An 11,965-nucleotide genomic window follows, 5' to 3' on the forward strand; every position below is an offset into this window, starting at 1 on the left:
ATAATAGCTCAACACTCAAATAATTAAACAGGAATTTCTTTCTGTACATTCGCTCACAAAAGACATTGAAATTGATATTCAGTGATTGCTTAGAGTTATAACACTCAAAAAATACCAAAGCATGGGTTCATTTGTGCCTCTAAAACAAAATTCTTGTATTAGCATCTAGGTACATCCTGTGTTTTTTAGATTAACTGCTTCTGCCATTTCGGTTCAGTAGTGAGGAGTGGACTCCTGCCATCATCTTGGAGACCTCGGAGACAACGCCTCCACGTTGGCTACAACTCTGGATGGGTTGCTTAGAATTTCCCTCACAGTCTCGCATCTTTTCACTGGATTTGAGCTTATACTTCAAACTTCCTATGTCTAGTCAACAATTTTTGTAATTAAAAAAAATTACCCAGATCTCCAGCATTGAGTGGCCTTTGAGTTGCACAGTGCCTAGAACAGGAGTGGACCTGAGTATGGGTGTGTGTTTATACTTAAAAAGAAAACATTAGAGCATGTATTTAGAGCTCAGTGTGGAAGCCATCTGTGTGTGTGTGTGTGTGTGTGTGTTCATGTGTCTGTGTGTATACCTGTGCATGTCTGTGTGTAAAAGCAAAGAAAAAATTTTTGGTTCATAGTGTAATAAAATTAAAAACATCGGCTGCCCCATGATGTTGAGAGTCAGCCTGTTTGCTTATAACCAGTGTCCTCCCAATTTAGCCACAGGCTTGGGGCTAAGGATTTGGAACTATACTCTGTGTTTTTTCTCTACTTATGTTGAGTCTATTCGATACAAACTCTGGCTTCAAATACTCATGTTTTACTCAGTTGCAAGCCGATCTAAACGCCCACCAGTCCACAGCCACCAAATGTTACAGCCCTGAAGCATTTAACGTGAATTGGATAACAGGGATCTGTACGAGTTTCCCAGGGCTGCCATGACAAAATGCCACAAAGTGAGTGGCTTAAAACAGCAGAAACTCATTCTCTCACAGTTGGGGAGACCAAAATTCCGAAATCCAGGTGTCAGCAGGGTTGGTTCCTTCCTCGGGGCTCAGAGGGAGAATCTGTTTCAGCCTCTCTTTTAGCTCCTCCTGCTTGCTAGCTGGAAACTCTTGGCATTCCTGGGCTTGTGGTCACCTAACTCCACCCTCTACCTGTGTCGTCATGTGGCATTCTCCCTGTGTGTTTCTGTGTCTGTCCAAATTGCTTCTATTTTTAATGACACCAGCCATTATTGGATTTAGGCCCGCCGTAATCCAATATGACCTTATCTTAACTCGGCTCCTTCTGCAAAGACCCTATTTCTAAATAAGGTCACATATATAGGATCTGGATGGATTTGAATTTGGGGACGACACTATTGAACCCAGTATAGTATCTATGTAGCTATGGAATTACATGTCCAGTTACACAGCAGTGTTGATTTATTAATAGTCCTTTCTATTCATAGGGCACTTTCCTGTTTTATTTTATGTGTGTGTGTGTGCTATATTTATTTTTGCTTTTTATAGTCAAATGATCAGTGCTTTAAGCCTCAGCTGACTGTACTGGTGGGTGATGCTAGCCCAGCAAGTGGCTGTTATCCTGCCCAGCTGCAGTACACCCTGAGGGCACAAAAACACTGTCCCGCCTGACTGCCAGAGCCTTCCTCCCTTGGACCAAGAAGGTCCCACCTCTTGGGGTTTCTTCCCTTGCTGTAGACACAAGATGCTTCTTTTCTGATGTGTTCCAATCACTCATGTAGAATCCTAGAATCTCCTCTTGCAGAATCCTAATACTCAACTCCATGAGGTCACCACCATGATCCTTAATGGGAACTGCTGGGACAGAACTGACGGGAAGACTGGGAGGCAGGAAGCTATATTCTTTCTTTTTCCTTTTTTTTTTTTTGAAAGAGGGTCTCTGTCACCTGGGATAGAGTACAGTGGCATCATCATAGCTCATTGCAACCTTAAATTTCTGGGCTCAGTGATTGTCCTGCCTCAGCCTCCTGAGTAGCTAGGACTACAGGGGAGCACCACCACACCCAGCTAATTTTTCTATTTTTAGTAGAGAAGGGGTCTCACTCTTGCTCAAGCTGGTCTCAAACTCCTGGCCTCAAGCAATATTCCTGCCTCAGACTCCCAAAGTTTTAGGATTACAGGCAAGAGCTCCCATCTAGAAAAGCTGAATTCTTCTTTTTTTTCAGTCCTGATAAGCGGGTCATTTTATTTTATTTTATTTTATTTTATTTTATTTTATTTTATTTTAGCGTATTATGGGGGTACAAGTGTTAAGGTTACATATATTGCCCATGCCCCCATCCCCCCTAGAGTAAGAGCTTCAAGCGTGTCCATCCCCCAAATGTTGCACATCTTACTCGTTGTAGTTGTATACACCCATCCCCTCCTCCCCCCTCCCACCCTCCCAATAAAAGTTACTCCTATATGTCCACTTAGGTGTTGATCCGTTAATACCAACTTGCTGGTGAGTACATGTGGTGCGTGTTTTTCCATTCTTGAGATACTTCACTTAGTAGAATGGGTTCCAGCTCTATCCAGGAATACACAAGAGGTGCTATATCACCATTGTTTCTTAAAGCTGAGTAGTACTCCATGGTATACATATACCACATTTTATTAATCCACTCATGAATTGATGGGCACTTGGGTTGTTTCCACAACTTTGCAATTCTGAATTGTGCTGCTATAAACATTCGAGTGCAGGTGTCTTTTTCATAAAGTGACTTTTGATCTTTTGGGTAGATGCCTAGTGGTAGAATTGCTGGATCAAATCAAATGGTAGATCTACTTGTATCGCTTTAAGATATCTCCATATTGCTTTCCACAGAGGTTGAACTAGTTTGCAGTCCCAACAGCAGTGTAGGAGTATTCCTCTCTCTCCGCATCCCTGTCAGCATTTGTTGTTTGGGGGCTTTTTGATAAAGGCCATTCTCACTGGAGTTAAGTGATATCTCATTGTGGTTTTGATTTACATTTCCCTGATGATTAGAGATATTGAGCATTTTTTCATATATTTGTTGGCCATTATTCTGTCTTCTTTTGAAAAGTTTCTGTTCATGTTTTGCCCATTTTTTGATAGGGTTGTTTGATTTTTCCTTGCTGATTTTCCTGAGATCTAAATAGATTCTAGTTATCAGCCCGTTATCAGATGTGTAGCTTGCTCAAATGCCACCCCCTCTCTGAGATCCTCCGCATCGCATGGAAATCTTACCAGCTCCCCTGTTCTCGACGCCTTGGCTTGTGCCTGACCACTCCAGCAAACTAAGAGCTCCCAAAGTCATGGGCTGAGTCTGAACTGTGCAGCCTCCCAATACTTTATTGCCCAGTTCATTTTCTTACGTGAACCATAGATGGGATCTATTTCAAAAACATTATTTAAGGCTTAAAAACACACAAACTTTATTTAAAGTTATAAGTATTCAAAGGAAATTTGGAGTCAGGATAAATCAAATGTTCTAATGTTCTAAAGAAGAAGAATTAGCCATACTTACCTGTGATTTAGCAATGAAATAAGAACAAAGCCTTGGCATTTCCCTTTATTTAAACCCCTCACAACCTGTGATTATATAGTGCCAAAGAGAAAGCCAACCTTCTTTCTCTGATTTTCAGTCCAAATGTGTTACATCACGTTTTAGAAAACCACACAGGTTCGATTATACCCAAACTCGACATGCCAAAGTGAATCTGACTGAGAAATTACTGTGCGATGTGTGTGTACTTGTTTAACAGGAACCATAATTTGAACATTTTATCCAACTGGACCTGGTCTACCTACGAAGAAATGTTTGCTTTGTTTTTCTTGTTTTAACAGAATTTTTGTGCATTCACCACATGTGTTTACCATTTTGGTCTGAAGGAAAGGACAGTTTTGCGATTAGGATGCTGAAACAGAAATATCCAGATGTAAGCAAGGCTCCATGGTAGTCTGTGGAAGCCTTCTCAGAACGATGATTTAAACTCATAAAATAAAATGCATAAGAGTATAAAGGAAACCAATTATACTGAAATGCAATTATCAAAATATTTTTTATAAACAAATTTACAATTTGCTTCTTTAACATTAAACTAGGAGATCTCCTAGTGGGTCTAATAATTACCCTAACTTCAAAATAGTGATGAGTTTTTGAATAATATTTCAAAATATATATGACATCTGTAATGTCATATGAATATATATGTGATTTCTATTGGTGACAAAGTCACATTCATAACAAAAGGAAATGCTGAATTTCAGTTGAAGGTTGGTGAAAATAAAGATGGACTTCACAGACCTCTCCAAGGTGGTACAGTGTGAAGTGAATAGTTGTATTCCATTTTCCGGGTATCCAGATTCGCTAGCACTTTCTGAGCCTCCCACGTGGGTTCACACCCACGTGTGGGCTTTGGTGGCAACTCATAGACTAGACTGGAAACGGCAAAGAAGCCAGGCGCCAGCCCTGCGGCCGGCCGTGTAACGGAGGCCAGTGACGTCTGCCCACTTGGACCTTCAGTTTGTCGCGCTGCTTCCCTGATAGCTTCTAAGAACTGCTGAAACATTAGGAAGCTTGGGACTTTGTTTTTAGGGAGCACTTAACCTTCATGTTTCCAAGGAAGAAACAGGCATCTAGATCCTAGTGATCCGCTTGCTGTAAGGAAACCACCTTCTTTATTTGGTTTTGGGAACAAGTGGTTCGGTCATCACCAACAATGCGCATTAAGATTGTGAGATGAAGTGGTTGAAAGCCAGGCTTGCTATTCTTATGTGAACCTTGGAGAAGGGCATTGTTGGTACCAATAGTTTAGGCCAAAAACATATGCCCAGCACTGACAACTAAAACTGGAATAAAACTCAAGTGTCAAATGAGAGTGACATAGCTGTGAGGTTGCCCTTCTAACCTTACCATAGCTTGACCTTCGGCAAACACCCCCTCGCAATAGCCCTCAGCCACCTGCACCTTTTTGTGAGGTGGTTCTGGACACCACTGCTAGCCTTGGAACTACTTATAGGTGCATAAATTGTAGATACAGCTGTTTTCAATCGGCAAGACCAGGTGGGGGCTAGTTTTGGAGCTGTTTCAGAAGCCAACCCGTGAGCGTATGGAATCAGGACCACGTTTGCTAAAAATGTGATAGGGATTTTAAAAATTCTTTGCTATTGTATGGTTGAAGATTCATCCAGACCTTTAGGGGGGATATGTAAGTAATAGCAGTAAATGTTTAAAAGATTCAGGGTCCCAATTTTTTATTTCCTAGGGAGGCCTTTGCAGCTTTCTCCTCTGTAGTATTTCAAATGGTTCTTTAATATACTTTTTGGTTTCCAGATAATAACCTCTTCTACAGTCTTGCTATTAAAAGCAGTAAAATCTTAGCCAGAACCTACCTCAATTCTGACCTTTTGATGCTGCGAATGGGATTTTAAGGAAAAGCTGTAAAAAAAGGGAAAATAACGGTACCCTACAGGAGTATTTCTGCTTGTACTGTGTCCTTTATAGTAATTAAAAATGCTTAAGCTTCAAAGAAGGTTATGTGTGCATATGGGAAAAAAAATTTTAAATAGTTGTAAAAAGATACAGAATGGAAAATGTATGTCTCCCTTCTCATCCCCGTCCCAGTGTAAACCCTAGTTCCTGTGCCCAAGGGGGGCTAATTCTTACTCTTTAAAACGTTAGGACATTTGATTTATTCTGACTCCAAATTTCCTTTGAATATGTATAACTATTTGGGCACAGTTTTATGACTGTCCTTCTCTAAATATTTTACGTACCCATTTTATGTATATGCTTTTATTAAAAAGTATACACAGATAGGATCCTGCCAAACACACTGTTCTGAGTTTTTGCTTCATTCAAAAATATGTAATGGAATTCTTTCCACACACACATGCACACACATACACACACACACACGCACACACATACACGCACACACACGCACACACACACAGACACACAGACCTGTGTCATTCTTTTTAGGGTCACTTGGTCTTCCATTGTGTGAACATCCAGTGTTATGAGTCCTCTACTGATGGACATTTGTGGGGGGTTTGTTTTCTCTTTTTAAAAAAAATCTACATAGAATATTCTTGTTACAAACACTATTGTGTGCCTATAAAAGTATATTATCCCTCAAGTGATTTCCTAGGAGTAGAATTCTTGGGTCAAAGTGTCTGGGCATTTAAAGTTTTAACAGTGTAATCAAACCATCCTCCAACAGGGTTGAGTCAGTGGACATTCCTCCTGTTATGGGTACTTGCCCACACACCTGGCAGTGACAGCAATATTAAATTTTCTTAAATGTTTACCAATCTTGGGGGTCAAAATTACCTCATTGTGGTTTTGATTTGCTTTTCTTAAATTATAAGTAAGGCAGAGCATCTTTTCGTTTCCTTATGGAATATTTGTACTTGGTTTTCTGCAGACTGCCTGTTTATCATTCTTTGCCTGTCTTTCTTTTGAGCTGTTTGCCTTTTTCTGCTACGTCTATGTTACGTTCCTACTATGTGGTGAGCACCATGCCGGGCCCTCGGGCTGTCACAGAGGAAACACCACTGTCTTTGCCCTTTCGGAGCTTACAGTATGCTAGGAGACAAACGTTAATCAAATAATTTCCTCAATGGGTGTAGTACTAACTGAGTTAAATGCCTTGAAGGAAAGGCTCTTGCATCTCTTACATCATGGCAGGGAAGAGACAGGCCCCGACTGGGTGGCAGGGTGGGGGAGGGGAGAGGAGACTCCTCTGGGGAAGCTGACATCAAAAGAATGAATAGGATTTAGGGCCAGGCGTGGTGGCTCATGCCTGTAATCCTAGCACTTTGGGAGGCCAAGGCAGGAGGATCGCTTGAGGCCACAAGAGTTTAAGGTCAGCCTGAGCAACATAGCAAGACCCCATCTCTACTAAAAATAGAAAAATTAGCTGGGCGTGGTGATGTGTGCCTATAGCCCAGCTACTCAGAGGGCTGAGGCAGGAGTATTGCTTGAGCTCAGGAGTTTGAGGTTGCTGTGAGCTGTGATCATGCCACTGCCTGGGTAACAAAACAAGACCTTGTCTCCAAAAATAAAAAAAAAATAATGAATAGGATTTCTGGAAGAAGGGATAGCACTGTGGAGGGAACATGGTGTAGTAGATGAGCTATAAGGCCAGGGAGCAGAGCACAGGGATAGGAGAAGAGTGATGCAAGGTGAGGCTGGGGCCACCTCGCCTGGGGGAGGAGGCCACTAATGATCAGGGTGTTGTCCCCTAGAGCAATAGGAAGCCACTGAAGGATTTTGAGCCATAGTTGGTCATCTAATCTATGTTCTGAAAATATGGTTCTAGGTGAGAAGAAGAGAAATAGGAAGGCCAAGTAGGAGGTTTCTGAATTAGTCCATATGAGACCTCTGATAGCCTGGCTCTGGATTATGGCAGTGGACATGAAGAGAAGCAGACAGGTTCAAGAAATGTGTAGGAGGTTAAGTAAAATTGGATGAGGGATGGACACAGGCATATAGAGAGGAGGGGTCCGGGATGACTCCTGGGTTTGTGATTAGTTGGGTGGTGGTATCATGCACTGAGGTAATGAGGAGGCCAGGAATGGGCTCAGTTTTAGACAAGACATCCTAGTGAAGCTGGCAATTAGATATAAAATTCTGGAGCCAGAGGCAGAGTTCGCACTGGAAACATAAACTTGGAAGTTGCTGTGGTTGCAGTATCAGGTAGGTTGTGGTAATTGAAGTCATGGGCACAGACTGAATTGCTCATGAAAGGAATATGGCACCCAAAGCAGGTCTTATATTTAGTGGCTCAGGAGAGAAAGATGAGACAGAAGAGAAAACAGAGTGCACAGCCTGCGAGCAGGAGGAAAGCGAGTTGAGTGTGATGTCCCAGAAGCCAGCGGGAGCGTGTGTCGGGCAGGCTGGAGGAGGGCCAGGTGCTGCCCAGACAGCCAGGAACAAGAGGCCTGGAACATGCCCATTGGACTTAGCAGCGTGGACACCTTCACGACATGAATCTTAGTTTCCTTAAATGGATTGTGGGGGCAGGAGTCAGATGGAGGATGACGGAGGAATGAATGAGAAGTGAGGCAATGGAGACACAGTATGAACCACTCTCAAGAAGTGCAGTTGCTGATAAAGAATAAAGAGCAGCCCCGAACCTGTCCTTCCTCAGTCTCCACCCTTGGCCCTTTGCTGCCACTCACGTGCTGAGCTGATTTCATGACCCGCGTTCCGAGTCCCGCCTGTGCTGGCCTGGCGGCCCGGGAACTGCAAAAAAAGCTGTCTCGGGTGGAGGCTCGTCCGCTTCCCCAAGCAGCTCTGGCTCTGCAGGCCTGGTGTCCGGGAAGGCCTGGTGTCCGGGAAGGCCTGTTGTGTAAGAAGCACTACTGACAATGGCTTTGAGAAAAAGAGTCCTTATATTTTAGTGGCACCTACCAAAACACTTTAAGGATAAGTTGGGGTCTGGGATGTGCAGAGCAAAACAGAATAAACCACGAGTTGACAGTTGTTAAAGTGGGGTGATGGGTCTGCAATTTTTCCATAATCAATCATAAAAAGTTAAATTTAGGAATCCTGTAAAGTGCAGGTACAAAGAGCCAGTGGCCATCACAGGGCCATTGTGTATGCGGCACTCAAAACAGGGTCTTCTCTAAACCCAACCTGCCGTTGGCTTGGGGTTCCCCAGGTGCCAAAGGTAGCTGAAGAACTTCTACTCTCAGACACTGCCCTTTTCTTCTCCCTTTAACCCCAACACCTTGTTCCTTGACCCTCCTCTCCTTTCTTATCTCCCTCCTGAGAGCAGACTCTAAATTACAGGCCTGTAGCTCATAGACTTGAACTTGAAGTGACAAGTCCTCATGGACTTGAACAAGTTCCCTCACATCTCTGATCCACTCTCTGAAACATGGGGTCGTAACATCTGCTCAGCAACACTGTGAGGATTAAATTTGACCCCACATGTGGGAGTGTCTACCACAGCCCACAGCCTCAAAGGCCCACAAGAAGTCAGGAAGGGAACAGCAATGAACGAAGCTCACCAGACATAGAAAATCATGTGACCCTCTTGGTCTATGTCTAGCTTTCCCACTTTTAGTAGACACACAAGTAGGGAGCATTGTAAGAAAAACTCTATGAGAAAAAGAACAATGTGTGCATGATACATGAGATACAGCACCATATTCATAAATAACTGGGTAATAAGCTGAGAGTTAGCCTCAGCCGTGGGGAGCGATGGGGCGTGGTGGGGACTGGGGCAAACCAGAGCGCGCAGGCTCCATCCAAAAGAGGCGGTTCTCCTGAACTCCAGTCGATTGCTGCTCTGGGGGAATGCGGAGCCAATGTTAATATGTCTTCGTGGTTTATAAGAGAAGCTAGAACTCTAAATTTTTTATGTGAAATCTTTTCATTCTTAAATTTGGGCTCAATTATTTTAAAAAAAAAAACACGACAAAAGCCAAACTAAACCCATCTATGGGCCAAAATCAGCCCATGGGCTGCCAGTGTGCAAACTCTCACCTAGATAATGGTATATAATGTAAATTGGTTTCCCTTCCCCCTTTTTATCTTTCTCCTCTTTCTCCTTTCCCTCCCAATTTCCACATCCTTTTCCCCAAACCACCCCACCCTTCACTCCTAAGTAAGCCCAAGTGACGGCGGGGAGCAGAGTGCGAGGAAGAAGTGAGCAGGCCCCAGGGATGTGGCCTAGACGGCTGATGGTGCCCTGGGCCTGGCTCCGCACCTGGCACATAGGGGCCCCTAACAGAAACCTTGAGGAACGGAGAAGCCGGTGCAGGGGGGTCCGTCCGATTTCCTGTGCTGCCCTGTGCTGACCCGAGGGACTGTCTCGTTTATCTCAACAGCCTTGCGGAGTCGTTCCGGCCGCTCCATCATCAATGGGAACTGGGCCATCGACCGTCCTGGAAAATACGAGGGCGGAGGGACGATGTTCACCTACAAGCGTCCAAATGAGATTTCAAGCACTGCCGGAGAGTCCTTTCTGGCCGAAGGTCCCACCAATGAGATCTTGGATGTCTATGTGAGTTTGCATGTTTCTGGACTGTTCTATGGATTTTGTATCTTGTTGCTTCTAAGCAACACACTGAGAACAAACAAGCCACAAACCTTTGCCCATGCCCAGTAAAATCCTCCGAGCGCAGCCTGTTTGAGGTGTCCCTAACTGCTTGGCGTCCGTCCTCGCCATTCACCTCCGAGTGTATCTAGCTCAGAGAAACCTTAAACTCTACCAGATGCTTATTACCCTCGGAGTTTATTGACCCAGTAAAACCAATTTTACTTGTTGAACCAAATCAGAGGCAAAGCAAATCCTTTATTTCATGAGCATTGGATCTCCTCCAGGCACTTTCCTCATAATGCTAATTTGGCATGTTTACCTTTTATGGCAAAAGCAAGCAAATGCCCAAAGCAAGACAGGACTGCCCACAGCTCCCAGTGCTCTCCGAACTCAAGCAAATGAGGAAAGGAGAGCTCTGGAGTGTCCCCATGAAACTAGAAAGCCCTGAGTAACAATAGAGAGCTTCGCTATAAGAGAAGCTGCTTCACAAAAGACAGAACCTTAATATTTTGGTTTCATAGAAAGTAAATTAAGTTGCTCAAGAGTTTAAAATGGCACTTATGTTTAGAGGAAACCACTAGGAACCAGTCTTCTTAAAAGATCAGGAAATTAAAGATAACAAGAAATAAAAGCTTGATGAAACCTGAGTGTCTTCATAATAAAATAAAATAAAATAAATAAATAAATAAAAACTTGAAATGGTGTTAGGATAAAAAGAATGAGCTCACCCAACAATATACATGCTCCTGCTGTCCCCAAAGCCACGCTAATCACATAGTATTTGCTGTGTCCGAGTTTTAGAAATATTATTAATTGCACTGTCATTACTTCTCCACCTATAAAGTTCTACATCCTTTCCTCTTGGGCCTAGTGGACTGGAAATTACAAAGAAAGCCTCACTGTAGTTAATTTTGGGTATTTTTTGGGACTGTCCAGTTGGTTGGTTGACGCAGGGTAAGTTTCGAATGGCATCAGTGGTAAAAACTCAGGCTGTTAGAGGCCTACCGTGGGCGGTCTGGGAACGGAGCCAACAGTAATGTCATAGACAGGACGAGGTTTGCACTGGCAGAATACCCACGCACACAGCGAGGGAGGGTTTCCAGCCTCACACCGAACACAGATTGGCTGGAAAGGGGAGTGAGAAGATCAGGGGCAGACAGCAGGAACCTGAGGCCACACACTGTGCCTCTTGGGGGTTCTGTGCTCACCGCCATGTTCCTGTAGCACCGATGGCTGCGTCCGGTTTCTGGGAGTGGGGCGCCCAGTGTTGCCACGTCTGCCTTCCCTTGGGTGATTCATAGAACCGAGACCCATTCCACAAGGAGGGAGTGGGCGAGAGATTGTGCCGTGAACGCCAGGAATAGGCACGGGACCTGCCCCTGCGGGAGTGACGCAGCGATGCCAGCAGCTAGGAAGGGCCTGCAAGGTTGGCAGTGATCCTCACCTCCTCCATCTCCAGATGACGAAATCAAAACCTGTGGGGTTCGGGAACTTGCTCTAGGTCACTCAGCAGGTCAGCAGGAGAGCCACCTTATAAAGCAGCGGAGACAGAAATATCAAAGCACGACCGCGTGTCCTCGCTTGGCTCCTGTTTGCGCTGGAGCTCCTTGTCCTACCGCTCTGTTTCCGCACCATCCTGCTTCTCTCCCGGGAAGCCACGGCGAGAAGGACTTTGTGATCCCAAGCTGGGAGGGGGGAATTCATTCTGCTGCGCCGTGCTCGTGTGTGTCGTGTTTTCGGCCCAGACCACAGGCAGCTGCTGACTTTCACAGCCCTGGGCAGCCTCCTGTCACTGACCTGTCTTTGTCACCGGTTCTGAAAATGTGACTCAGGGAGACTTACCTCCCTTCCACCTGTTTTCCTGTCCCCATCTCTGTGGTTCTGGTAGGGCGGGGGTGGGGCCCAGAGAGCCAGCAGGGGGGAGAGGGCTGGGGCAGACCTGGAGCTGG

General features: G+C 44.6%; 1 protein-coding gene across 1 annotated transcript in view; it reads left to right on the forward strand.

Annotated features, from left to right (window-relative positions):
* Positions 1–11,965, forward strand: part of THSD4 (thrombospondin type 1 domain containing 4) — a 595,645-nt gene that overhangs the window by 540,415 nt on the left and 43,265 nt on the right. The window contains exon 9 of the mRNA XM_076004516.1: positions 9,805–9,980. Coding sequence (XP_075860631.1) covers positions 9,805–9,980 — 176 coding nt within the window. The remainder of the gene's footprint in view (positions 1–9,804; positions 9,981–11,965) is intronic.

Source organism: Microcebus murinus, chromosome 6, assembly GCF_040939455.1.
Source record: "Microcebus murinus isolate Inina chromosome 6, M.murinus_Inina_mat1.0, whole genome shotgun sequence".
Lineage (NCBI taxonomy): Eukaryota > Metazoa > Chordata > Mammalia > Primates > Cheirogaleidae > Microcebus > Microcebus murinus.